This window comes from Xenopus tropicalis, chromosome 6, assembly GCF_000004195.4.
Source record: "Xenopus tropicalis strain Nigerian chromosome 6, UCB_Xtro_10.0, whole genome shotgun sequence".
Classification (NCBI taxonomy): Eukaryota; Metazoa; Chordata; class Amphibia; order Anura; family Pipidae; genus Xenopus; species Xenopus tropicalis.
This window is the reverse complement of record NC_030682.2, coordinates 96442798-96469256: the sequence shown is the minus strand read 5'-3', so window position 1 is coordinate 96469256 and position 26459 is coordinate 96442798. Positions and strand designations below refer to the sequence as shown.

At 38.5% G+C, this 26459-nt stretch overlaps 1 protein-coding gene across 5 annotated transcripts in view; it reads left to right on the top strand.

Annotated features, from left to right (window-relative positions):
- The window catches only part of carmil1 (capping protein regulator and myosin 1 linker 1), a 163127-nt gene that overhangs the window by 102311 nt on the left and 34357 nt on the right, over positions 1–26459 (top strand). For all 5 annotated transcript variants that reach the window (XM_031903488.1, XM_031903487.1, XM_018094821.2 and 2 more), the window contains 5 exons: positions 6940–7033; positions 10277–10375; positions 13617–13745; positions 14850–14978; positions 21055–21230. In XM_031903488.1, coding sequence (XP_031759348.1) covers positions 6940–7033; positions 10277–10375; positions 13617–13745; positions 14850–14978; positions 21055–21230 — 627 coding nt within the window. The remainder of the gene's footprint in view (positions 1–6939; positions 7034–10276; positions 10376–13616; positions 13746–14849; positions 14979–21054; positions 21231–26459) is intronic.

The window sequence follows — 26459 nt, the reverse complement described above, 5'->3', positions numbered from 1 at the left end:
TAACAAACATAGAGCTCTATGTGCCATTGAATGCAACCAGCTTAGATGTTTGATTGGGCAACTGTTTTACCTTGTTATAAACACTGAACAAAGCTAAAAATCAGGCAATCACAAGTATATATTTGTAGGGTTTAGTACATTGTTATCATAAAATTCATGTACAACAACCCTATGAGTAAAATACAACATACAGTTGGTTCCCCTAAAACATATCCCTCCTTGAGCTTAACACTTACAATTTCTATGTAAGAATTGCATTTTGCCTTGGGACTTGTGACTTAATAATAACATGAGCTTTTTATTATATTTCTCTTTATCTGAGCATTACTGCAAGGTTATGTTTAATTTCCATGCCCAAGTTGAATTATTGGTAGACGTTCTGTAACAGTCTCTGGTACCTTACAGACCTTTGTTTATTTACTCTGAAACCTTGCTCATCACTGACATAGATATAATGCATTCAACTGACTGTGGGATTTTATATAAATTTGGCTCCCTCAGCAAAGGGGATTATGGTGAGCAAAACATTTTGTGCTTTGTAAAAGAAAAAAAGTACATAATATTCTATTGTGTAATACTTTTTAGATATTAACAAGAGGAATATCTGATCCAGCTGTCCCCGAACATCTCCAGTAATCTCAGTTTTATGTATCTTTCTAGAAGTGGTTTGTAAATTTAGAGGAAAATGGAAATAATATATTCCAATCAATTAAGACAAGAGAAAGTACAACCCTGTCAAGGTTTCTCTACTGGTTATAAACAATCATCTTTTCAACTGAAAATGAATAAACACCTATAAAATATAAATAAAGTTATGCAGTTGTAAGCCCTTCTTTTCCTTATTCTTACCAGGCACTGAAAACAGAATATACTTGCTACAGTATATATCAGTGATCCCCAACCAGTGGTTCGTGAGCAACATGTTGTTCACCAACCCCTTGGATGTTACTCTCAGGGGCCTCAAAGTAGGTGTTTATTTTTGAATTTCTGCTTTGGAGGCAAGCTTTAGTTGCATAAAACCCAGTGTAAAGCGAAACAACCTTCTATAGGCTGCCAGTCCACATAGGGGCTACCAAATAGCCAATTACAGCTCTTATTTGCACCCCCTAGGAACTTTTTCCATGCTTGTGTTGCTCCCCAACACTTTTTACATTTGAATGTGGCTCACAGGTATAAAAGGTTGGGGATCCCTGGTGTATATGTACCGTGGCTTGCAAAAGTATTCGGCACCCTTGAACTTTTCCACATTTTGTCACATTACAGCCACAAACATGAATCAATTTTATTGGAATTCCACGTGAAAGACCAATACAAAGTGGTGTACACGTGAGCAGTGGAAGGAAAATCATACATGATTCCAAACATTTTTTACAAATAAATAACTGCAAAGTGGGGTGTGCATAATTATTCAGCCCCCTGAGTCAATACTTTGTAGAACCACCTTTTGCTGCAATTACAGCTGCCAGTCTATTAGGGTATGTCTCTACCAGCTTTGCACATCTACAGACTGAAATCCTTGCCCATTCTTCTTTGCAAAACAGCTCCAGCTCAGTCAGATTAGATGGACAGCGTTTGTGAACAGCAGTTTTCAGATCTTGCCACAGATTCTCGATTGGATTTAGATCTGGACTTTGACTGGGCCATTCTAACACATGGATATGTTTTGTTTTAAACCATTCCATTGTTGCCCTGGCTTTATGTTTAGGGTTGTTGTCCTGCTGGAAGGTGAACCTCCGCCCCAGTCTCAAGTCTTTTGCAGACTCCAAGAGGTTTTCTTCCAAGATTGCCCTGTATTTGGCTCCATCCATCTTCCCATCAACTCTGACCAGCTTCCCTGTCCCTGCTGAAGAGAAGCACCCCCAGAGCATGATGCTGCAACCACCATATTTGACAGTGGGGATGGTGTGTTCAGAGTGATGTGCAGTGTTAGTTTTCCGCCACACATAGCGTTTTGCATTTTGGCCAAAAAGTTCCATTTTGGTCTCATCTGACCAGAGCACCTTCTTATATATGTTTGGTGTGTCCCCCACATGGCTTGTGGCAAACTGCAAACGGGACTTCTTATGGTTTTCTGTTAACAATGGCTTTCTTCTTGCCACTCTTCTATAAAGGCCAACTTTGTGCAGTGCACGACTAATAGTTGTCCTATGGACAGATTCCCCCACCTGAGCTGTAGATCTCTGCAGCTTGTCCAGAGTCACCATGGGCCTCTTGGCTGCATTTCTGATCAGCGCTCTCCTTGTTCAGCCTGTGAGTTTAGGTGGATGGCCTTGTCTTGGTAGGTTTACAGTCGTGCCATACTCCTTCCATTTCTGAATGATCGCTTGAACAGTGCTCCGTGGGATGTTCAAGGCTTTGGAAATCTTTTTGTAGCCTAAGCCTGCTTTAAATTTCTCAATAACTTTATCCCTGACCTGTCTGGTGTGTTCTTTGGACTTCATGGTGTTGTTGCTCCCAATATTCTCTTAGGCTAATGCCACACGAGGCGTAGGGCTGAAATTTTCGGCAAGAGGAAAAGCGCTTGCCGAAAATTCAGCCCTACGCCTGCTACTTGTGCCTGCACCCGAATGAATGGGATACGCTCGGGTGCAGGCACATGTAGCCGATATACGCATTCTCGATAATGCGAGAGAATGCAAAGTCTCGCATTTTCATGCGTATATCGGCTACATGTACCTGCACCCGAGCGTATCCCATTCATTCGGGTCCAGGCACAAGTAGCAGGCGTAGGGCTGATTTTTCGGCAAGCGTTTTTCCGCTTGCCGACAAAATCAGCCCTACGCCGCATGTGGCATCAGCCTTAGACAAACTCTGAGGCTGTCACATGTGGCATCAGCCTTAGACAAACTCTGAGGCTGACACAGGTGCACTCTATTTAGTCATTAGCACTCATAAGGCAATGTCTATGGGCAACTGATTGCACTCAGACCAAAGGGGGCTGAATAATTACACACACCCCACTTTGCAGTTATTTATTTGTAAAAAATGTTTGGAATCATGTATGATTTTCGTTCCACTTCTCACGTGTACACCACTTTGTATTGGTCTTTCACGTGGAATTCCAATAAAATTGATTCATGTTTGTGGCTGTAATGTGACAAAATGTGGAAAAGTTCAAGGGGGCTGAATACTTTTGCAAGCCACTGTATGTATATATATATTTAGAGGTTCTTAAAAAAAAAACTAGGAAAAATACAGTTGTGGACTTTGGCTGATATCAGATGTTTCCAGTGGACACATGCATAAATCCATACGGTAGTTTACTGAAAACTACCTGGTAGCCCAAAAATCCACAGTGTCTTTAGGCCAAAAAAAAACACCTTTTACAGAAGTGACAGAAGGTTTCCAAAACCTCAGAGACGTGAGCGGTTTTGGGGGTTTTTTCTGTCTGCAGAAATATATTGCTAGAGAAACTGTATTGTCTGGCATTAGCCTTAAACTTTCTGTTCAAGAAATAGTTTTGCATATTTACCCAGTATTGTAGGGAGGAATTTATCTTCCTGTGTTGAATTGATGTACAAATATATGACCAAGAGAGGGGACAAACACACAGCATCCTGGTCAAGCATAAGTAAAAACACTGTGTTTTATGCTAGTGGCATTATTAGCCAATTGATTAAAAACCTGCAAAAACATTGCTTTTGTAACACCTAAATTGCAAGGACTTGCAGACATATTTATTAACATAGCAACATTAAGTGACCAGTGAGAGCAGGAAAAACACTGACATTTTCTTGGAAATTTGAGTTGTATACTTTAATGCATAATACATTTAGTTCTTCAAAGCTGTTATGCTGAAAAGAACAGCATGGGGTGGATTTATAATGGAGTGAAGCAAATGTGCTTTCAAATGCTCAGTTTGATAAATATGCCCTGCATATTACTGTAAAAAGCAATAATGAGCCTGATTGCAGTTATCCGTAAACAGCAGCAACATGGGCTTATAGTCACTCTGAGGATCCATAAGGGCTACAAAAAAAATTATTCAAAGGTCAGCCCATGACTAAGTGTCCGCAGGACACGAAACACATAGGGAAGTTGAAAATGTAATATAAAAATTTTAGTGCACCACGAATAAAAGTGACTAAATAATGGTCTTTATGCAGGAGCGTGTAGCATTGAATAACCTTAGCTAAAGACTTTGCTGATTCTAACAAGTTATAGATTTAATTCATCTGTAGTTGGACATTATTGGGTGGACTTTGCTGTCTTTCATACGCAAGAGATTTGGCACTGATGTTGGACAGTCATATATGGCTCACAGACATATTCTTAGTTTCCCAGGAACCCTCAGCCGTGTGACTCTGATAAACTTTAGTCAGTCTTTACTGCAGGGGAGTGCAAGTTGGAGTAATACCCCCCCCTCACTTTCCCCCCAGCAAGCCTATCAGCAGAACAATGGGAAGGCAGCAAGATAGCAGCTCCCTGATACTTGCAAGCCTGTCTCAGCAGACTGAGTAATAGATCATCTGAAAGCTGTTCTATTGTGTTGCGCTGGCACTTTCAGGGCTCTGGCACACGGGGAGATTAGTCGCCCGCGGCAAAACTCCCTGTTCGCGGGCGACTAATCTCCCCGAGTTGCCTTCCCCTGCCATCCCACCGGCGAACATGTAAGTCGCCGGCGGGATGGCAGACGCAGCAGACTCGCGAGTCTTTTTCGGTGATTTCCTGAAATCGCCCCGCCGCGTCTGCCGCCCCGCCGCGTCTGCCATCCCGCCGGCGACTTACATGTTCGCCGGTGGGATGGCAGGGGTAGGCAACTCGGGGAGATTAGTCGCCCGCGAACAGGGAGTTTTGCCGCGGGCGACTAATCTCCCCATGTGCCAGAGCCCTCAGAAAGCTCAGGTTCAAGCAAAATGACCTGAGATGGCTGCCTACACAACAATATTACAACAAAAAGTATACATTTATAGGTTTAAGAATACAACTTTAAATGGTAGAGTGAATTATTTGCAACATAAACTGTATAATTTGGAAGTAAAAAGTACACCATAAAAATAATGACAGAATCTGGCAACCAGAGGTTAGTGTTTCACTGGTGTTTGTAGATGAGGTCAGAGCAACCATTGCTTCCATGGATTATGAATAAAAAAAATCCCTTTAAAGGATATCCTGTTCCAATGCTAATGGGAAAACCTTACTTTTATAATCAAGAGTACATTTACCCATAAGTAAAATTAAGCTATTCAGTTCGTAGTTCATAAAGAGAGAGACTCGCACATCTCATATATTAGAATGACAATATCGCCCCTTCACAACTTGTACATATGTTCTAGGTTAAAGCATATAGTGAGGAATAATATCCAAAACCAGAATTCACTAAGACATTTAATCCACAATGTGAAATTAATTGGCGATGGTGTGTACTGTATTTGTCAGGGTTAAACTAACTCTACAGAGACAAGACTTGTAATTTCATTCTTCATTGAGCTCTAGGTCTGCTTCCACTACAGAGACAGCAGCAGATCTTTCATAGTGGTAGAAGTTTAACAGCTCTGCTGGCCATTCTGTAACTGCATGTAACAATACACAAAGGGAAGAGCTTACATTTTTTTCACTGAGCCCACCCAGACGGTACTCCGGCAAGGTCCTACTACTTCTGTTTAGAAAAAAAAATGTCACAGATTACTAAATTGCTGCATAAACTTTGAACAGAATTGATACACACATCATTTATTGAAGATGGACATTAGTACTATGAGGATAACTCTTCTCAAGTACTTTGTCATTCCTGTTTGATTCTGTCAGTCCCTGGGCTTAATTGGTGTGCTCTGGCTTTAGTTTATCAGGATCAGTTGTTGTGCTACGTCTGCACTAAAGGATCCAGGTCACATCTTTTATAGAACAGATTGAGGCCAACTGTTTGTAAAAATGTCTTAAGACATAATCTTTAAGCTTTCAGTTAAAAGTTAGTCTTTGACCTTGCATCCTCTCTTTAGTTCTCATGTCTCATGAACTTAGACAGCACAAGTGGCAAAATGAGGAGAGCTATGAACAATTAGGAATACCCAGATGCTTTAAAAATCAAACTATTTAATAAACCTGGGTCTGGGCATCTGTTAAAATGCCTTTGCTTTTTCTTACTTTAATTTCTAATTTATTTCTGTCAATGTTACATGCAGGGTTATAGCACCATGATAGCATTGTTTACTTTGTAATTATTTCATCTACCTAGTTATATGAATGGACATAACACAATATTCATTTAATAGAAATGCTGCCAAAGGATAACTTGAATTTTAAAGTGAAATAAATACATTTAAAGACAGGGAGGGTTGTTTTGATAAGTGGAAAAAAGGTGCACTAAAGCAGGGGGACCAAAGCATCCCCCTGAAAAATACACCTCATTTTAATCCACTGGTGGAGCTTAATAACACAACATTTAAAAGAAATTTGACTTTTTATTTTGTTTTCCCATTTTTTAATTATGTTTCATTTGCAACCATGACTGTTGGTCCATAGTGGTGTTCCTAGATCCCAAATTTTATTTTGGTAAACACAGACATTTACATGCAGGTTCATCTTTTTTTTAAGCAGTGCTATCACATATTTATGTTTAAGAAGGTTTTAATTTAATATGAATTACCAGGTTCTGTATTGAAAATGTAACAGATGTTTAATTTGAGAGGTTTTAAAATTGGTGTTCTTTGGAGCTTGAAATCTAGCCCAGGAAATGGACCTATGTGCAGGTTAGTGGACCGTATGTTTATACAATGTTTGATCTCTTCGTATTCACTTACAACTTCCCTAACAGCATTTTGCATCTATTTCACTTACAGCTCTTTGTCCTCAAGGTTAGCTAGTTTCTAGCCCGTATTCCTGGTTTATATGGTTTTGACCTGCTTTTTTATTTATTAACTGTACTTTCAGAGGGCTCAGTTTAAACTGCATTAGTTTCCTTTATAAAGTATCTTTAGTTTACAGTGAATATTGTTTTAGGAACTATACCCTGAGGTTTATGCCCATACCTATGAATGATGCTTCCCAGGCTCTGAAGACTAATCCAGAAAAGACAGAAGAAGCCCTACAAAAGGTCAGACATCCCTTTTGCCTAGTTTCTACTGCTGTACAGTAGATTGTATATTCTGATTAAGACTAAGTTGCATATCAAGTATGAGTCAGATCGCCAGTTAGCATCATCTTTGGGAAAAATATGGCACTTTTCTGGCATAGCAAGATAAATCACAATAAGCTTGGATTTCTATTACAAGTTATGGCAAAATATTTGTTTTAATTGTGTGTACGATCGTATTGTTGTCACTGTCACTATTTCTTCAATATGCTGTGCAGTGCTAATTTAACTTTATAGTTGGGACTCCGGCTTCCCCCATAGTACCTCCATCTGTTATAGACCTGTGTCACTTACATGCACAGTTTTTTGTATATTGGCATTCAAGAAAGTTATTTATTGGTGATTTTACTAATTTACATAAAAATGTGTCCAAGCTGACTTAGTATAGTTTAGGATTAAAACCTGTAAAATAATTAAATACCATTGCAACTTGTTTCTTCCCCTCAATTAGTACAATATTTAATGAAGGTCATGCATTAAAAGGACCTTGCAAACAGCAGTGAATTCGAATAACTGTTGTTGGCAGTTGCACAAAAGATAGCTTCTTGGCTAATATGTGTTGAAAATGTTTGTGTACTTGCTATTCAGGCACAAATCAATAACCAATATGGGGGAACTACAGTTATCTGTTTGCCATGTTGATGAAAGGCAGTTTTATATCATTTGCTCTATGAACAGCCTTTAAGTCCTAGTTATACATTTGGGTTTATTGTGATATCTTTCCAAATAAGCCAGGTTACACAATTTACAGGTATGGGATTTGTTATCCAGAAACCCATTATCCAGAAAGTTTTGAATTAAGGGAAGGCCATCTGCCATAGGGGCTGATTTACTAATCCACGAATCCGAATCCGAATGAGAAAAATTCGTATTGGAAAACAAACATTTTGCGACTTTTTCGTAAATTGTCGTGACTTTTTTCCGTAACCATTACGACTTGCGCAAATTGTCGCGACTTTTTCATAGCCAATACAAATTTCGTGAATTGACGCGACTTTTTCATAGCCATTATGACTTTCGTGAATTGTCACGACTTTTTCATAGCCCTTATGACTTTCGCGAATTGTCACGACTTTTGCATAGCCATTACGACTTTCGCGAATTGTCGCGCCTTTTTCGTATTGAGCGCTCGAAAAATTCGCGACAATTCGCGAAAAAGTCGCAAAATTCCGATCATTACAAAAAACCGCTTTCGGACGTTCGTGGATTAGTAAATGTGCCCCATAGACTCCATTTTATTAAAATAATTCAGATTTTTAAAACTGATTCCCTTTTTCTCTGTAGTAATAAAACAGCAGCTTGTACTTGATAGTAACTAAGATTGCTTAAAAAACATATTGATGACAAAATTATTGGGTTTAATAAATGCTTAAATGATTTTTTTCAGTAGACTTTAAGGTATGACAATCCAAATTACAGAAATAACCCTTACCCAGAAACCACCCAGATCCTGTGCATTCTGGATAACAGAGCCCATAATTGCAATGAATAGCTTAGTAATACTGAAAACAAAAACTGTAGTACCGTGTTAGCCAGTGTCAAAAATAATAATAAAAAAACCACAAAACACAAATACAAGAGTATTGTAGAAATGATACCTATATTGGCTAACAATAAAAATACATTGCAAGCTTTCGGAGCTCTATGGCCCCTTCTGTCCTATAGACAACCACCCAGTCTGAGGAAAATGATTGTTAGAAGTGCTCTTCCCCAAACAACTAAAGCAGGTACATTTCCCTGCAACAGCAAAAGATGTGAGACTTGCAAATACATCCTGTGCAAAGATCAAATTGCAATACCGAATACACAAAAAGTCTACACCATTCGGGACTGCTATTCATGTGCTTCCTCCAATGTTGTATACTTGATCATATGTACTAAGTGCCCTACAGGAGGAATGTACATTGGAGAAACAGGGCAAAAACTGCGCACAAGGATGAACCATCACAGACATAAGATCAAAACCAAAGCGTGTGATACACCAGTGGGACAACACTTCTGCAATCAGAACCACAGGCTTCAGGACATGAAGGTGTTAATTCTAAAAGGGAACTTTGGATCTGAACGAGAAAGGAAGATCTATGAATTCAAATGTATGGAGTTATTCAACACATTAAGACAGGGCCTTAATTTGGGGTCAGGTTTCATGTCACACTGTCTGATTTGACTGAATCCAGACCCCTGGACTATTTACAACCCACCCTAATAAACCTTAATTACTTTCACTATCTTCATGAGTTATCTCTATCTATCTGTAACTTCCTAATTTATTGCTTGTAAACACTTCTCTCAGATCTATCAGTATAAATGTTGTGCCATTTCTGTTATCATTTGTATTTTGCCTGATGAAGGGGCCTTAGAGCTCCGAAAGCTTGCAATGTATTTTTATTATTAGCCAATATAGGTATCATTTCTACAATACTCTTGTATTTGTGTTTTGTTGTTTTTTTATTATTAGTTATACTGCAATATCTTCATATTCAATGATGGGATAAAGTAGTTTAGAAGCAACATGCTGGCTTAAATGCAAAAGGCAGGTGGCAAGTACAGGGCTACTTTGCATCCTAAGAGGAGGGTTAGCAATATACTACAAGAAAAACTGCTTTTTAAGTCCCCCAGTTTAATGTTGCCCAGTAAAAAAAAACACTTCTTTACCCAGATGGATGCCAAACCTGCTGCTCTGGAACATCTTTTATAAATGTACCCTACATGTTAATTTTGTTTTTTTTATTGAGGGTGCAATAAAAATATATATATATATTGTAATACCGCAGTGTCTTCCAAAAACAGTAAACTAGGATGTAGTCTCTCCTGCTGACTAACCAATTACCTACTTAATTTGGGGAAGATTCTGTTTATTTGCTGTTGCTATTAGGTGTACGTTTGCTATAAAACATGAAATTCATATTCCTTCATAAGATTTTGCATAAATAGTACATTTAGGGTCAATTTCCAGCCCACTTGCTGTTACATTTCATTAGATTTAGAAATGAACTGTTAATAGAGAAATCAATGAGAAGTCATTAAATGCCTGTTTAAGCCTGCCATGCATGTTAAAAACCTTTTAGTTTTGGCATTGATGATTGAGCCTTTACTAATGAAGTTGAGAAATCAGGGAATAATGTGATCTTACAAATGGTCATATACTGTAACTGTAATACCATTACTATTTAGAAGTTTTCTAATGTTTTTTCCTTTTTTTAGATAGAAAACTATTTGCTGCGAAATCATGAAACAAGGAAGTACCTACAGGAACAAGCATATCGACTGCAACAAAGTATTGTTACTAGCACCACACAACAGGTGATTTAACTATCCAGTGGCTAAACTAGAGAAAGTATTTATTATTCACAAAAGATGTCAACAAATCTCTAAAATGGAAAGAACTTCAAGCACAAGCTGATTCATATTCTTAAAGTTTTATTACCTTCTTCCAGACAAAATACTTCTTTTTGCTATGTTTCTTATTCACTGTCATCCATTCTTTCTCGGCCAGTGTGCAACTGTCCTTGTTTTATCCTGTCTTACCCTTCCAATCTATACTGAGAGTTTGGTGATCAAAAGATTATTGCATCTTTTTAAAGCATTGTACAGCTATTTATAAAAAGGCCTCAGTATTGTTGTAGTACGATCCTACTACTACTGCTTAGGTAAACTTGTGACTGTATGTTTCTATATTTTTCCATTTCATATGCCAAATGTTTGAGTACCAAATTATAATGATATTATGATTTTATACAAAATGTTTTGTGGATCCCTTGGGCATGGGGGCATGAATAATCTCTTAGAGGGCCTTAAGTTAAACAACAATTAATAAAAGCACTACATGCTCATTACAGTTAAGATATTTTGTCACTGGTTACTCCATGGGTATTGAAAATGTCAGGAGCCCAAACCTGCCAGCTGCTTAGAAAACAATGGAAAGCTTGTCTTTTTAAAGGGACAGTAACAACAAAAAATGAAAGTGTAATACTGCCCTGTACTGGTACAACTGGTGTGTTTTCCTTAGAAAGACTACTATAGTTTATATAATAAAGCTTCTGTGTAGCCACGGGGGCAGCCATTTACAGGAGAAAAGGCACAGGTTACTTTAGTGCTGGGCGGTATACCGGTTTTTAAAAAAAAACGGTATGAGTTTTAAACATACCGCTATACCGGTATGCGCGCCTCCTGCTGTTTTTCTCCTATTACTTCCGGGTTGCGCCCGTGCGTATGTGACGTCGGTGCGCATGTGACGTCAGCGCGCACGCGACGTCGCTAGGACGCATCGCTGGAGCTGGAGGAACCACAAGTTGGGTAAGTTCTGCTGGGGGGTTGTGGTTGGGGGGGCTGGGGGGGTTGTGGTTGGGGGGGTTGTGGCTGGGGCTGGGGGGGTGGGTTGTGGCTGGGGCTGGGGGGGTTGTGGCTGGGGTTGGGGGGGGGTTGTGGCTGGGGTTGGGGGGGGGTTGTGGCTGGGGTTGGGGGGGCTGGGGGGGGTTGTGGCTGGGGGGGTTGTGGCTGGGGTTGGGGGGGCTGGGGGGGGGTTGTGGCTGGGGTTGGGGGGGCTGGGGGGGGTTGTGGCTGGGGTTGGGGGGCTGGGGGGGGTTGTGGCTGGGGTTGGGGGGGCTGGGGGGGTTGTGGCTGGGGTTGGGGGGGTTGTGGCTGGGGTTGGGGGGGCTGGGGGGGTTGTGGCTGGGGTTGGGGGGGCTGGGGGGGGTTGTGGCTGGGGTTGTTGGGGGGGGCTGGGGTTGTTGGGGGGGGGCTGGGGTTGTTGGGGGGGGGTTGGTGTTGGGGGGGTGGGGGGCCACCAATATTTATTATTTATTTTTTTATTTATATACCGTCAAATACCGTGATACCGATATAATTTTGAAAAATACCGTGATAAAAATTTTTGGTCATACCGCCCAGCTCTAGGTTACTTAGCAGATAACAGATAAAACCCACCCCATTATATTCTACAAAGCTTATCTGTTATCTGCTATGTGCCTGTGCCTTTTCTCCTTTTTCCCAGCTTCAATGGCTGCCCCCGTGTTGACATAGCAGCTCATTTATATAAACTATATTAGCGTTTCTGTTGCAAACTTACCAGTTTTACCAGGGCAGGGCAACTGTACATTATATTTTAATTACTTTAAAACACTTTCATTTTTTGGTGTTACTGTTCCTTTAAATTGAAAGCTTTCTGTGTACTTGAATATTTTCAAAAAAAATTCTTGTTCTCGAAAAATTCAAGCAACAAATGAAAAAGAGAAATTCAAAAGAATATTTTGATAAATCTCCCCCCTAAGGCTTCAAAGGCAAAAGCAAACCAGTCATTTTCTTTCTGTCTATTTAAATAAAAGATTCACATCATCTTCCCTACCTCAGCCAAGTATATTGTGGGAACGTAATAAATGGTATTAAAACAGAATAAACATTTGCCTGTGTATTTGCACCTAAATTTCTATTTTACCTTCTACAGACAACAAACTGACATTATATATCTGCAAAAAATATTCACACTTTTGTGCAATTTATTGCATTTGCCCTCTACAAATTCCTGCAGATGGACCCTTCAAACAAATGTCAAGTTGCCACCATTCTTGTTGAGCAGGTTGTGTCACTCACTATTACCAATTCAGTATCACCCTGCTTGTATACATTAAACCAACACAAATTTAATTGTCACTCAAATTATATCCTAATTTCAATCTATGCACTTGTGATAAGGCTTCCCTTTACACAGTCAGTGCTTACTGTGCAAATGGGGTGAATTTCAGCCAAAAAATGTTAATGGGCCAAAACTACCCCAAATGCACTGTGACGGGGATGCCATAGAGCTCACTTACTGTGAGCATGGAGAGGATTCGGAGGCCTTTTCTTTTGGTGAAGAAAACCGCTTTAAACAGCACATAATAGCACCCAGAGTCTCCCATTGCTTGCAATATGAGATATAAATCGACGAGGACCCTTTGGGTTAATTTTATTTGGAATATGGGAAAAAAATGGCAAAATACTGAAAAATCACTACCTGTCATACAATATCCAGTACATTTGCTTGAATGAAAATGTTAGTATTTTGAGAGACAATGGCTATACAAATCTCCCTCTATTTGTAACAACAGTATTGGATGCAATTCAATGAGCATGGTGTTTCAGTTTGACAGATCTGTGCTGTACTACCTAAAATGTTCTGTGTTCTGCCTTTCAGAGGTGAGAAACAGTGAAACAGACCTTGCTTATCAGTTGTAGTTATCAGAATACAGCAACAACAAAACCATTTTTGAAGTATAAAATCACTTTCTTATCATAGTCTCTTAGACAAGTAAATGTTCCCCGGCCATTGGGAACAAAAGCAATTTTGGTAGTTCTGTCTATTTTACCCTAGAGTTCAGATTGTTTCATTCTGTCGTTATGCTCTACAGAGCAGGGATTGATTGCACTGGTAATGTTCTGTGTATTGGCTTTATAAAAATAAGTGCTAAAGGACAATAAAAGTATATTTGTTATTACTGCTGTTTTAGTCACTGGTACTATTGCTTCTTTTTTGCTCAGTGTAAAAAAAATATGCTGCTTTTTACAGATGATTGACAGAATATGTGTCAAAGTTCAAGATCACCTGAACTCCTTGAGAAATTGCGGGGTCGATTTTGTGATTGAAGACGTGAAGTCCGCAGAAAGAATAATGCGAGATGCAAAGAATTCAAAAACTGTAAGCTTTATTGTTATTTTGTCAAAGACAGCTTAGCAGTATGAAATGTTGACTTTAGGAGAAGGAAAGGTTAAAACTAAGTAAGCTTTATCTGAAAGGTAAATGTAAATACAGCCATAAACACTTACAGTCCTGCTGCTCTGGGTCCTCTGTGGAAAGAAACACTGCATTTCTTTCCCCTTCTATTCTGTACACATGGCTGGTGGGATGGCTTACACGGCACTTTGTTTTCCAAAATTGCCCAAAGTTTCCTGCACAGTTAAACTGTTAAGAAAAATAGGTTAGACTTACATTTGCTTTCATTGTACAAAACATGGAATAAACATCCCCTTTAAACTGTCTAAGACTATACTTCATAAAACCCTAACATATTATTCATTGCTTTTAAAGGACATGTAAACTCTACATTTCCTACAATGTATATAAGATGGGCACATCTCCCCCACCAAAACCACTGCAAATATCCCCTCTGTTGGCCAGCCCCATCACATTTTCCTTAAACAAATATCAGCTTTCACCAGGCAGCCATTTTTCCTCTGACATCAGTAAAATTTACATCTAAAAACAGCACATGTGCACTGTAAAGTTCCTGCAATGAAGAATGCAGGCTTACACAGGCAGAATTTACTTTGACAAAGATCCTGCTTAGACAGAGCACTGTAATGGTTAAACTGAGTTCAGGAGAGAAGGTTAGGAGAAAAACCTGTTTCTTCAGTAGAGTGCACAGCAGAGTTTCTATGGAAAGTGCCATCACTTCATTGGCTGCTTGACTGGAGGGTGTGTTTGGTAACCTGAGTTGAGAAGAACTGAGCACTCTCAATAATCCAAGAGCCAATGTCAATTCCTAAGGGAAGGGGCAGAGTAAGTTTGTGGAGAAGAAGGAATCATAAGTGATTAAGGGGATGCTCCAGTCTTACTATTAACCTTTTAACAACTGGAGTGGCAGGTATTTAAAAAAATTCAAAGGGGCTGTTCACTGATTCAGTTTTTTTGTGTGGAGGGGGTTACGTTTTCATTAATATCAGTAATAGCTCCATACAATGTTGCTTGTATTATTGTTTTATACATTGTTGTCTAAAGCCAGTATATGTTTATACAATGCAGCTTTTGCCAAACCTTTACCATCTTGGTGGTGCAGCATGGGCTGGAGCCAACAGTTTACCCATTCCAATTCAAGAAACACTGGAATCTATGGCTGGAGAGGTCACCAGAGTCGTAGATGAACAGCTGAAGGTATATTTCCTATTTTATGGAATTTCTTATTGATTCATTTTTATTTCCCCTGGGACATGTTTGGAGCTGCAAATTCAGCTTTGTTTTTGTATATTAGCTGCCATTACAATTTTCAAGAAGAATTAAGTGCATGAAGTGTTTAAGTACATGCTGTAAATAGAGTGTGCATACAGTGTTGCTAAGCTGCTCATTTGTTACTGTATTATTTACTATTGCAACTGGAATTGCCAAAGTACAGAAAAAAACACCCAGTAAAAATGTAAACTGGAAGTTTGCATGCACTGCACTAAAATGGGGATATTTAGTTTTGACAGCACACATTTCACATGGCATATTATGGCACAGCGTGTCAGAATCCCTTTGACTGGAAAAAATATGGCAGCAATCTGTTTACATAGAATGACATGATGGGACATAGCAGGATATCTGAGTGAAATGTCTACTTATGTTTTCTCCGTCTGTAAATAGCATCATTCTCACAGGAAGGTGATTGCCAGAGTATGAAAAAGTATCACTTTGTTTACCTGATAAATGGCTTTTGCACCTTAAAACATTGGTGTCTTGGACGTCAGTGTCAAATGAACAAGCTTGGACTGCTTCATTCTTAATTGTGTGCAGGTTGATTTCTTTCATTTTTGCCTATTGCTTATTTTGTGACATCAGAATTACTGTCCTTTCAAGTCTTAAAATGATCATCAGAGCTGTAGGTCTGCTACTGCTTCATTTTTCCAGTAATGGTGAGACTAATTTGTATTGTGTATAGAAAATGTTGGCATGACACAGATCATTATGTTAAACGCAAGCCTGCTCTGTGAGTTGTTCTGTGCCAGTGCCCTTTTAGAAGAGAAGACCACCAAGCCCCTGGTTTTGTACATTAAGGGGCCCATCCATTAAAGTCTGAATGGGTACGAATGAAAAAAATTAGTATTTTTTCTACGATTTAGAACTGTGCATATTTTCTACGATTTTCTTTGTTAATTTCCGTGACTTTTTCATACTTTGTGACAATTTGTGTGACAAAATCGCATTTGTCGCAACGAGTACAAAAGTTTCGTTATTTATTCATAGCTTCGGTATTGTGACTTTCCTTTGGCCAGGTTGAAGCTGCAGAGTGCCATTGAGTCCTATGGGAGGCTTCCAAAAACATGCACTGAAGGTTCAAGTCAGAAAGGTTTTCATGCCGTTTACGATTGTTCGAATACGAAAATTTCTGAACTTTCGGATCATACTACTATATTTTCGTATGACCACAATGCGAATTTTCGCACAATTAGCACACATCAGAAATTTTCGTATTTCATCCAAATTTTTCCTTAACGTACTTTTAAAAGTCTGAAATTCGGACTTTGATAAATTAGCCCCTTAGCCTCTGATTTATGCAAATTAAGAGTTATCGGCATGGCCCTGTACTTTATGCCAGGACAGTTTTGTCAATTTTCACAAACAAACCCTGTTACTATTTCCACCTACCATTCACACACTCACACGAGTCAGTAACCCATGGAAACCAGTGTTACTTTTTTGCATTCACTGTTCTACCAGAAGCTTCCTGAACAAAACGAATCACTTATTGGTTGCAAAGTTGATGGTCCAGGAGAAGATTGTATTTAAAATGTATACACGGGAAATGCTTTTTGTGCTGTAACTTTAAATTCAGTTCATAGCTCTTCCACTGCCTTGCTCTGTATGTAGGGGATATTGGGTTTGGATACTGTGCTTTGAGATTAATTGACATGTAATTTTATAGTCTTTCCTTTCAGAATAAGGGCTGACAGCATTAATTTGCCCCAACTTTTTCAAGAACTCATTTTTTTATTCTGTGTTTTGCTTTGGGAAGTGGTTAGGTGCTGTGTAGATGGTTAAATCTACCATGTAACAGGTGCCTACTATAGCTATAGTCATGTAATAATGAGTTATCTGTCAGGCAATTGCATATGCAGGTCACATAGACCAGTGCTGTCCAACTTCTGTTGTACCGAGGGCCGGAATTTTTCCGACCTACGTGGTGGAGGGCCGATAATGGAAGCCAGTTTTGACCACTCCCCTTTTTGAAACCGCACCCACTTGAAACCACACCCATGTTATCACATGACCATACCCATATTAATGGTTGTAGTACAGCAAAAACCTGCCATACTCTGCCTGCCCTACCCTGCCTGTGTGTGCCATACTCTGCCTTCCCTACCCTGCCTGTGTGTGCCATACTCTGCCTGTGTGTGCCATACTCTGCCTGTGTGTGCCATACTCTGCCTTCCCTACCCTGCCTGTGTGTGCCATACTCTGCCTGTGTGTGCCATACTCTGCCTGTGTGTGCCATACTCTGCCTTCCCTACCCTGCCTGTGTGTGCCATACTCTGCTTGCCCTATGATGCCTGTGTGTATGGCACACACAGGCAGCATACAGTGACACAATGCTGGCACTGCTTCTACAGTCTGCACAATAACTATATATTAAAAAACTTTTTAATTGCAGTACCACCTCAGTATATGTTCTTTTTGTAGTGTGCAGGGATTATTTGTGGGTTTCTACTGCTCCTGAGGTGTGAACGGGGGAACAATGTGGGTGATTACAGCCTGAGCCAGAGGTGTGAACACTGCAGGGGGTGAACAATGCAGAGATTAAAAGGTGTGAACAACACAGGGAATTACATATTTAAACAATACAGCCTGATTACAGCCTGAATCTGAGGTGAGAACCATGCAGGGGGGGGCAGTTAATCACAGTACTGATACCATTTAAAGCTTACACAAGAGTAAGCCATCAAAGCAGCCAGACAGGTGGGGGGCCACACAGAGGGGGGTAGCGGGCCGCATGCGGCCCGCGGGCCGCCAGTTGGACAGCACTGACATAGACTATAAAACTGTAGAACAACGCACAGGCATTCATGAATAGGAGCTTCTTCAAAGCAATGCAAATATTCTGCTGTATATCAAAGAAAATGTATGATTTCAGTTATTTTGATAGTTGTGAAAGATTGCAGGTTTCTGTTTCTCTGCAGTGGTCCTGGGCATAGTACGTGAGGATGCTGTCTCTGTTCACTTACAGGAGGCTTGAACTGACTGCAAACTAGATGCTGTTTTGCATCTCTAGTGGGAAATAATGTCAGCCCTACTGCAGAGGTTTATATGCTTTAACTCAAGCAGACATTTTCTAAAGGTGCCTTTATTGATTATATTCTGGCAGCATTAGAAGGAATCTGTAGTCACTCTTTATTTATTTATTTATTTTAAGGGTTGCATCTGTGAGCAAAGCCTCGGGCTAAATGCTTTGTTATGATTTTCCATTTTAGACTCTGATATGCATATAATGTAAATATATATATATATATATACTCTACAGTGCATTCACACATGCCCCTCAGCTCTGGGTCCTATCATTCTCTCACAGATACTATAATATGTAGATTTAAAAACCCAGACAAGCGATGCCTCAGAGCTCTTTATTATTGGTTAATTTATAGACAATTTTGCAAGCACATAAAGGATCATGGGAATAATATGAAAAATATATTTTTGTATGAATTAGTTCTCTTTCTTCTACGTTTTCATCTTAAGTCTTCAAATGAAGTCCACATGAATCATTTATGCCACTGTGTGAATTATTCTATAAAGACCACACGCTCAAAACTGAATTTTAGACTGCATCCTCTTATGAATATAAAAAAAGAAAACCATTGAATTAATATTTCGATTGTGCTTTAATAAAATACATAAAAACATGCTTTAAAGGGCTTTAAAGGGTTTTTGCTAAAAAAAAAAAAACGAAAAAAACACCCCAAAACATGAATTCCTTTGCACAATAAATGTTTTTCAACCCCCCCAGAGCTTGTTAAAGCACATGCTAAAATCTAAGGATCTGCAGCCCATAGCTAAAATCAACAGCATCACCAAAAGTCGGCAGTTGTTATTGCTGTGTTCTTTAGAATGCTTTTTACTGATATCCATTTCAGTGAGCCTCACGTTATCCTGCAGTACCTAGTGTTTAAACAACAGGATTCTAACAGTTTAGGAATACCTCCTACATCTCTTCAGAAATAGCTAACCATACTAGAAACATTTTGTGCGCAAAATCAAGTTTATTCTGCAGGTTAAGCCTTTCATTGCAATCTCTGTTCTCATGTAGTTAGAGCTTTGGTTGTTTCAGCATCGGAGCTGATGTTCTTGAAGTTAAGGCACCTGAAGGAGCTGATTTGACTAGAGGAGCCTAATTTCTGTACGTTTTAGAATTCAGAGAATGACTGTTAAGATTTTCTGTAAAACTGAGATCAATTTTATTATAAAGCAGCATTATACTTTTTAGCCTCCTCCTGCCTTATCATCTAATATCAGAATCTCTGTTTGTTTGTATCTGTCAAAAGAATTCACATGTACATGTCTAAGGCCCAAATCAGAAATTTGGCTTAATTGTCTTCCAGAGAAACCCTTATCAAAAAGATAAACTGACACTTGGTCATATTTAATTAGTTTCTGTCTAAATATACAACTGCTTCTTTGCAGGAATTTTTACCTGGGCTATGCATAATGTCATTTATGGCTTAGAATTGCTTTATAAATGTAGAATGTATTATCTTATGACACATTAGTCATAATTACTCCAGGTAAAAGAGTTAGACCAATTTATCCAGTATAAATATTAAAGAGCAACATATAAAGGCTTAACCTTTATTGGCTAACTTAATAATAATAATCATAGGAAGCTTGCAAAACTCTGTTCTTTTCTGAACATTCCACATTCTTTTCAATTAAAAAATCATCTAGAGCCTTGAAATATTACTATCCTTATCATCTTGACCAATACAGGTATCACCTTTACATCTCTTTATATAATGTATGGTTATTTGCCATTAAAATGTCTCACCCGTTTACATAATGATTATTTCTATATACAAAAGTCAGAACATAAAATAACATAATCAGTATTAAAAAGCCAGCAAATTTTTTAAGTTAAGAAATAATTTCAAATTCCTTTTTATTGTTTGTCAAGCAAGATAAACTTCACTTATACTATCAAAAAACAAAAATTGTCGGTGAACTTTGTATAAAATACTTGTGAAAAAAGCTTTAGCTCCTATTGTTGCTCTGTGCTGCAGCTATATACAATTGTAGAAATCCAAAAAATAGGAAAAAAGCAGGTTTTCTGCAAAACATTTAGGGGCAGATTTATCAAAGTATGATTTTCGTATGTTTAAAAAGCATGATACAAAAAAAATGTATCAAATACGATTTTTTAGTATCCTGCTTTTTAAAGTACGAAAAATTTGTATTTGAAAATATGAAAAAATCGTATCTGATCGTATAATGGTCGAAAAGTATGTTTTTTTCGTGTCTGAACAATCGTAAAATGAAGGAAAACCTTTCTGACTGATCCTTCTGTGCATGATTTTGGAAGCCTCCCATAGGACTCAATGGCACTCTGCAGCTCCAACTTGGAAAGGAAAGTCATGATACCAAGGCTTGAATGAATCCAAAATTTTTGTACTCAACACGATAATATGATTTTGCAAAGTATCAAAAAGTCGCGCAAATGTATGGAAAAGTCACAGAAAATACGCAAAAGTTGTAACCTTTAAAAAAAATACAAATTTTTTGTATTCGGACCAGTTGTATTTTGATGAATGTGCCCCTTATTGTGGGTAGTGGCACACAACATATTTCGGGCCAATACCCTTTATCAAGTGTACTTAAACTATATAAATAATAAAAATCTTGTTTCCTTCTGTCTTGACAATCTCAGAAAGCAGACAGGTACCATTTTGTGGACAGTTATTAAGGCAAAAAGTTTTGTGACATTTATTTTTTTTCTGTCTGCATTTTTTTTCCACAATCTTGAATTTTGATAATTGTGCCCCAAAAGACTACTAGTCTTAAAACAGACCTGACCCGAAATAAATTAAGTTTTTCTCCAAAAGCAGAGTTGTGTGTGTATGTTTTGTCTATCTGCATTTTACAATAACAACCATTCCCTTTTTAATGAAAGACCTGATATCCAACAATAGAGCTTAATAAGAAAACATTAAAATGCCCTTTCTCACCCTCTCTCATACTGAAGCATTTTTTATTTATTTTATTATATTAGGACCTTCTGGAATCAATGGTTGATGCAGCCGAGAATCTGTGTCCAAATGTTATGAAAAAGTCCAATATCCGTGAAGACCTCATTCAAGCAAGCACTGAGAAAATATCCATTCCTCGAAATTTTGTAAAAAATGTTTTGCTTGAGCAATCTGGAATAGACATCCTAAACAAAATAAGGTATGGTGCAGTGGAAAATGCAAATCTTGGCATCAATATTTCCGTAATCTTTATCTTGCATTGTACTTTTCAGGGTAAGATTATGCACTGTTACATGAGAAAACACAGTGACATTAATTAATACAGGACTTCAATATGCTATTGTGTTTAAAACTGTGGTTAATCTTAACATTGTTCTGATGTGTTAGTTTAAATGTGTAAAATATTTCTGAACAGGAATGGCCCATGTGCAGTTTGTATGATTATACAGATCCACTGCAAGATAAAAAATTGAATCATTGTTTATGCCACAATTCTTTTAGGATAAGTTTCTTCTCATATAACAAACATATTTGCTTGGCTTAAATAAGGAACTATTCAATCATCAGTGTCAGCTTCTCTATAGTGCACAAGGCCCTCATTCATAGACCAGCAAATAATAAAATGTATTTAAAAACTTTCGTTCTGTCATGCAAGGGAAACTTTAACTTCTTTATGTGTTGATTATGCATTGTGATGTGATCAGAAATAATAGATTCCCCAAATTCTCTAAGTGTGCTACGTGCGGCGTGAGCGAGGGGGGCAGCATTGACTTAGCCAGTACCCCTGAGGCAGTGGTGAGGTAATGGTAATTATGATGCAGCGGCTAATGTTATTTGCATTTTATGTATATATCTTACATGGATATATCTCTAGAAGTATGAGCATATGTGTATGCAAAAACACTAACCAAGCAAATTGTTATAATAGTTTTCACTAAATTAGGATAAAAAACAGTATTAGTATCAATGTACTGTTGCCCTGCTCTGGTAAAATTGATTACTTTGTTTCAGAAACAATATTTTAGCTTATATAAAAAAAACTACTGTGTAGCAATGGAAGCAGTTTAAATAGGGTCTGATGGCACAGGTTAAGTAGCAGATAAACTATGTAGAATATAACGTTGTTCTACAGAGCATATCTGCTATGTGACCTGTGTCTTTTCAAATACTGAATGGCACCTGTGCAGGTGCATGGGCAGTACAACACATATTAAATGGCTGCACGCCAGCTTATTTATATAAAATATAGTAGTCTATCTGAAGTAAACACACAGTTGTTACCACTGCATGGCAGTGGTATATTATATTTTAATTACAAGTGTTGGACCTGTTATCTGGAAACCCATTATCCAGAAAGTTCAGAATTAAAGAAAGGTCATCTCCCATATAAGTAAATAACTGAAAATTTAAAAAACATAGATTTTCTTTGTAATAATAAAATAGTATTTTTGTAATTTGCTTGGGTTTGTTTAATGTTTAAATTATTTATTAGTAGACTTAAGGTAGGGAGATCCAAATAACGGAAAGATTGTGTGTCCAGCAAACCCCAGGTCTTGAGCATTCTGGATAAAAGGGCCCACACCTTTCAAACACTTTTTTGGTGTTACTTTTAAAGTATTTGTGGGTTATGAGGAAAATAGTTAGTCATTGCTGAAGCATGAAATATGATATTGGCTATATTAAGAATTTTATGTACAACATAACATAAAATGGACCCATCTATGATATATTTTATCACAAGCTCTATTTTGGCATATGTTGTATGGTATGTGCATGATCAGTATCCTTTTCGAGACCTAAATCAAATTTCAAGAAAGCTTAGATAAAAAGTAATATTAAGACATATACAGTATTCACTATTATATATGCATTATTTATAGCACTTTATAAAATGCGATCCTCTTCAGACCAGCTTAGTTGATTGCTGTGCTTTCTTGTGCTCACAGCAGGAGCCAATAATAAAGGTACTAACATTAAGCTAACATTACAGCTGAATTACAGCAGTTTTTCAAATGGTTTAAAGCTTCAGTCTTAAACTATTGACTATCCATGCTCTTCACGTATACAAGTATTTCTAGTCCTGCAAATTTTTTTTACTTAATTAGTTATCAGTTATCAGAGAGTTAGGCTGGGTTCACAGTGGGCATTGTGTTCCCTGTAACAGAGGAACACGACGCAGTGGAGCTGCCGCACCTTAACTGTGCGTTATGTCCCATTTAGTGAAGCATACAGTCAATGAAAAGCATGCTTCCTGGTCACTCAACGTGTTCGTTTATGCACTGCGTGCACTGCGTCATTTTTTACAGACTCCGACTCTAGGTACCCAAAATTGCCTCCGACTCCACAGCCCTGCACACAAAGACTCTTTTTCAGCATACATTTCATCAAGAATACAAGCTCACACAGGCACAACTGTCTCTGATAAAAGTTCTGCTTTGTTTGAGCACTGTAATGGTAAAGCTGAGCTCAGGAGAAAAAAGTTGAAGCAGACAGCTAGAGCTGAGTTTCTATGGGAACCAGCAATGCCATCTCTTAGTAATCTGAGCTTAGAACAACTGAGCATGCCCACAAGCCAACAGCCAAAGCAAATTCACAAGAGGGGGTGCCGAGTGGGTTACAAAAGATGTTGAAATTTAAGTGATTAAAGAGATGTTGCAGCCTTACTATTAACCTCTGGACAACCAGTGTGGCAGGTATTGAAAGATTTCAAAGAGGCTATTCACTGATTACATTTTTGTGTGTGGGGTTTACATGTCCTTTAAGGGTACTAAAAATAATGTATGTATATTGCAGTGTGTTAGAATCTCTGCACTTTCAGGGAAGCCTTTACATCCATTTGTGTCAATAAAATACAGGAATTATTAAAATTGCAGAAGAATGCTGACTTTATTTAGAAGGATGGTGAAGTTACCACAACTAACATATGGGTTAACCTATCAGAAAAAAACCCACAAAATAAACAGAAAGCACTTCACTGGTTAATGAGATTCTACCCAAAATATTTACATTAGAAGATAGAATTCAATTCACCTTGTCCTTTAGAGAGGGATTTGTAATGTGTTCTTGTGAAATATAATTATGCAGTGGATAAGTCACGCTATCTGATTTTAGTAACATGCATTCTTACAGCCTTTACAGTCTCTTGACTTCACAGTTAAAGAAAACCTTTTAGGGCTCTGGCACACGGGGAGATTATAGTAAGTTGGCGGGATGGCACACGCGCCGGCGCGATTTCCCAAAATCGCTGAAAAAGACTCGCGAGGCTTTTTCGTCGATTTGCGAGAAATCGCGCCGCCGCGTGTGCCATCCCGCCGGTGGCTTACATGTTCGCCGGTGGGATGGCGGGTCATGGCAACTCGGGGAGATTAGTCGCCCGTGACAGGGGAGATTTGTCGCGGGCGACATGTGCCAGAGCCCTTAGTATTTTTTGGTTTTGGTTATCATTAATAAAGGAAAGCTATACTTTAAAATGAATCCAATAATAATAAGTGACCAATAAAGCAACTTACTATATTGGAATATATATCCGTAAATATTGACCTTTTACATCTTTTTTCCTTGAGCCACCATTTTGTGATGGTTTTTGTGCTCCCCCAGACATCACCTGACAGGAAATAATGCACTCCTAACTTTAACAGGAAGACATATAGAAGTAAAAGACAGAGCTCTGTCCATTCATTGGCTGAAGTAGAATAGTCTGTATATGTGTGGTTTGTGTGTGAGTACAGTAAATCATATGAGTTAGAGGGCAAACTTTAGTATTTAAAATGGCAATTTTCAACAATTTTTAACTTGGTAGACAGAAGAGGCACATACCTAGGGCACAACAGTGGGGAGCCCTAGGCCACATACTAATATATTGAGCTGCTAATAAAACATACATATATATATATCGAGCCAAGGGTGGCACACCGCTTCAATCCTTGTCCCGGGTGCACGGTAAAAGAGTTTAAATATTGAAAAAAAGACCAGCAACACCGGATCTATTGCAAACAATATATAATTGATTGTTTGCAATAGATTCGGTGTTGCTGGTCTTTTTTTCAATATATATATATATATATATATATATATATACAGCAGCGAAGAGATCCGCACTCACAGGACTTATAGAATTAATCTGGTGTTTATTGAGAAGACTAACGTTTCGGCTACCTTTTGAAAAAGGCTACTGAGGTAGCCGAAACGTTAGTCTTCTCAATAAACACCAGATTAATTCTATAAGTCCTGTGAGTGCGGATCTCTTCGCTGCTGTATCTAATTCTTCACTTGGACCTGCACCCAGGCTATTGTGACCCAATTGACGTGAGTGCCGGCTCTCTCCTGATGCATATATATATATATATTATATTATATTATATTGATAAAGGTCTCAGATACAGAACGAAACGTTGGCCTGTCGCGTAATGTATTTATTATAATAAAAGGTATGTTTTAAATGATTCCCGGTGTGCACCAATATTCACTAGATTTTTATATATATATATACAGTGGTGTGAAAAACTATTTGCCCCCTTCCTGATTTCTTATTCTTTTGCATGTTTGTCACACAAAATGTTTCTGATCATCAAACACATTTAACTATTAGTCAAAGATAACACAAGTAAACACAAAATGCAGTTTTTAAATGAAGGTTTTTATTATTTAGAGAGAAAAAAAATCCAAACCTACATGGCCCTGTGTGAAAAAGTAATTGCCCCCTGAACCTAATAACTGGTTGGGCCACCCTTAGCAGCAATAACTGCAATCAAGCGGTTGCGATAACTTGCAACGAGTCTTTTATAGCGCTCTGGAGGAATTTTGGCCCACTCATCTTTGCAGAATTGTTGTAATTCAGCTTTATTTGAGGGCATGAACCGCCTTTTTAAGGTCATGCCACAACATCTCAATAGGATTCAGGTCAGGACTTTGACTAGGCCACTCCAAAGTCTTCATTTTGTTTTTCTTCAGCCATTCAGAGGTGGATTTGCTGGTGTGTTTTGGGTCATTGTCCTGCTGCAGAACCCAAGATCGCTTCAGCTTGAGTTGACGAACAGATGGCCGGATATTCTCCTTCAGGATTTTTTGGTAGACAGTAGAATTCATGGTTCCATCTATCACAGCAAGCCTTCCAGGTCCTGAAGCAGCAAAACAACCCCAGACCATCACACTACCACCACCATATTTTACTGTTGGTATGATGTTCTTTTTCTGAAATGCTGTGTTACTTTTACGCCAGATGTAACGGGACACGCACCTTCCAAAAAGTTCAACTTTTGTCTCGTCGGTCCACAAGGTATTTTCCCAAAAGTCTTGGCAATCATCGAGATGTTTTTTAGCAAAATTGAGACGAGCCTTAATGTTCTTTTTGCTTAAAAGTGGTTTGCGCCTTGAAAATCTGCCATGCAGGCCGTTTTTGCCCAGTCTCTTTCTTATGGTGGAGTCGTGA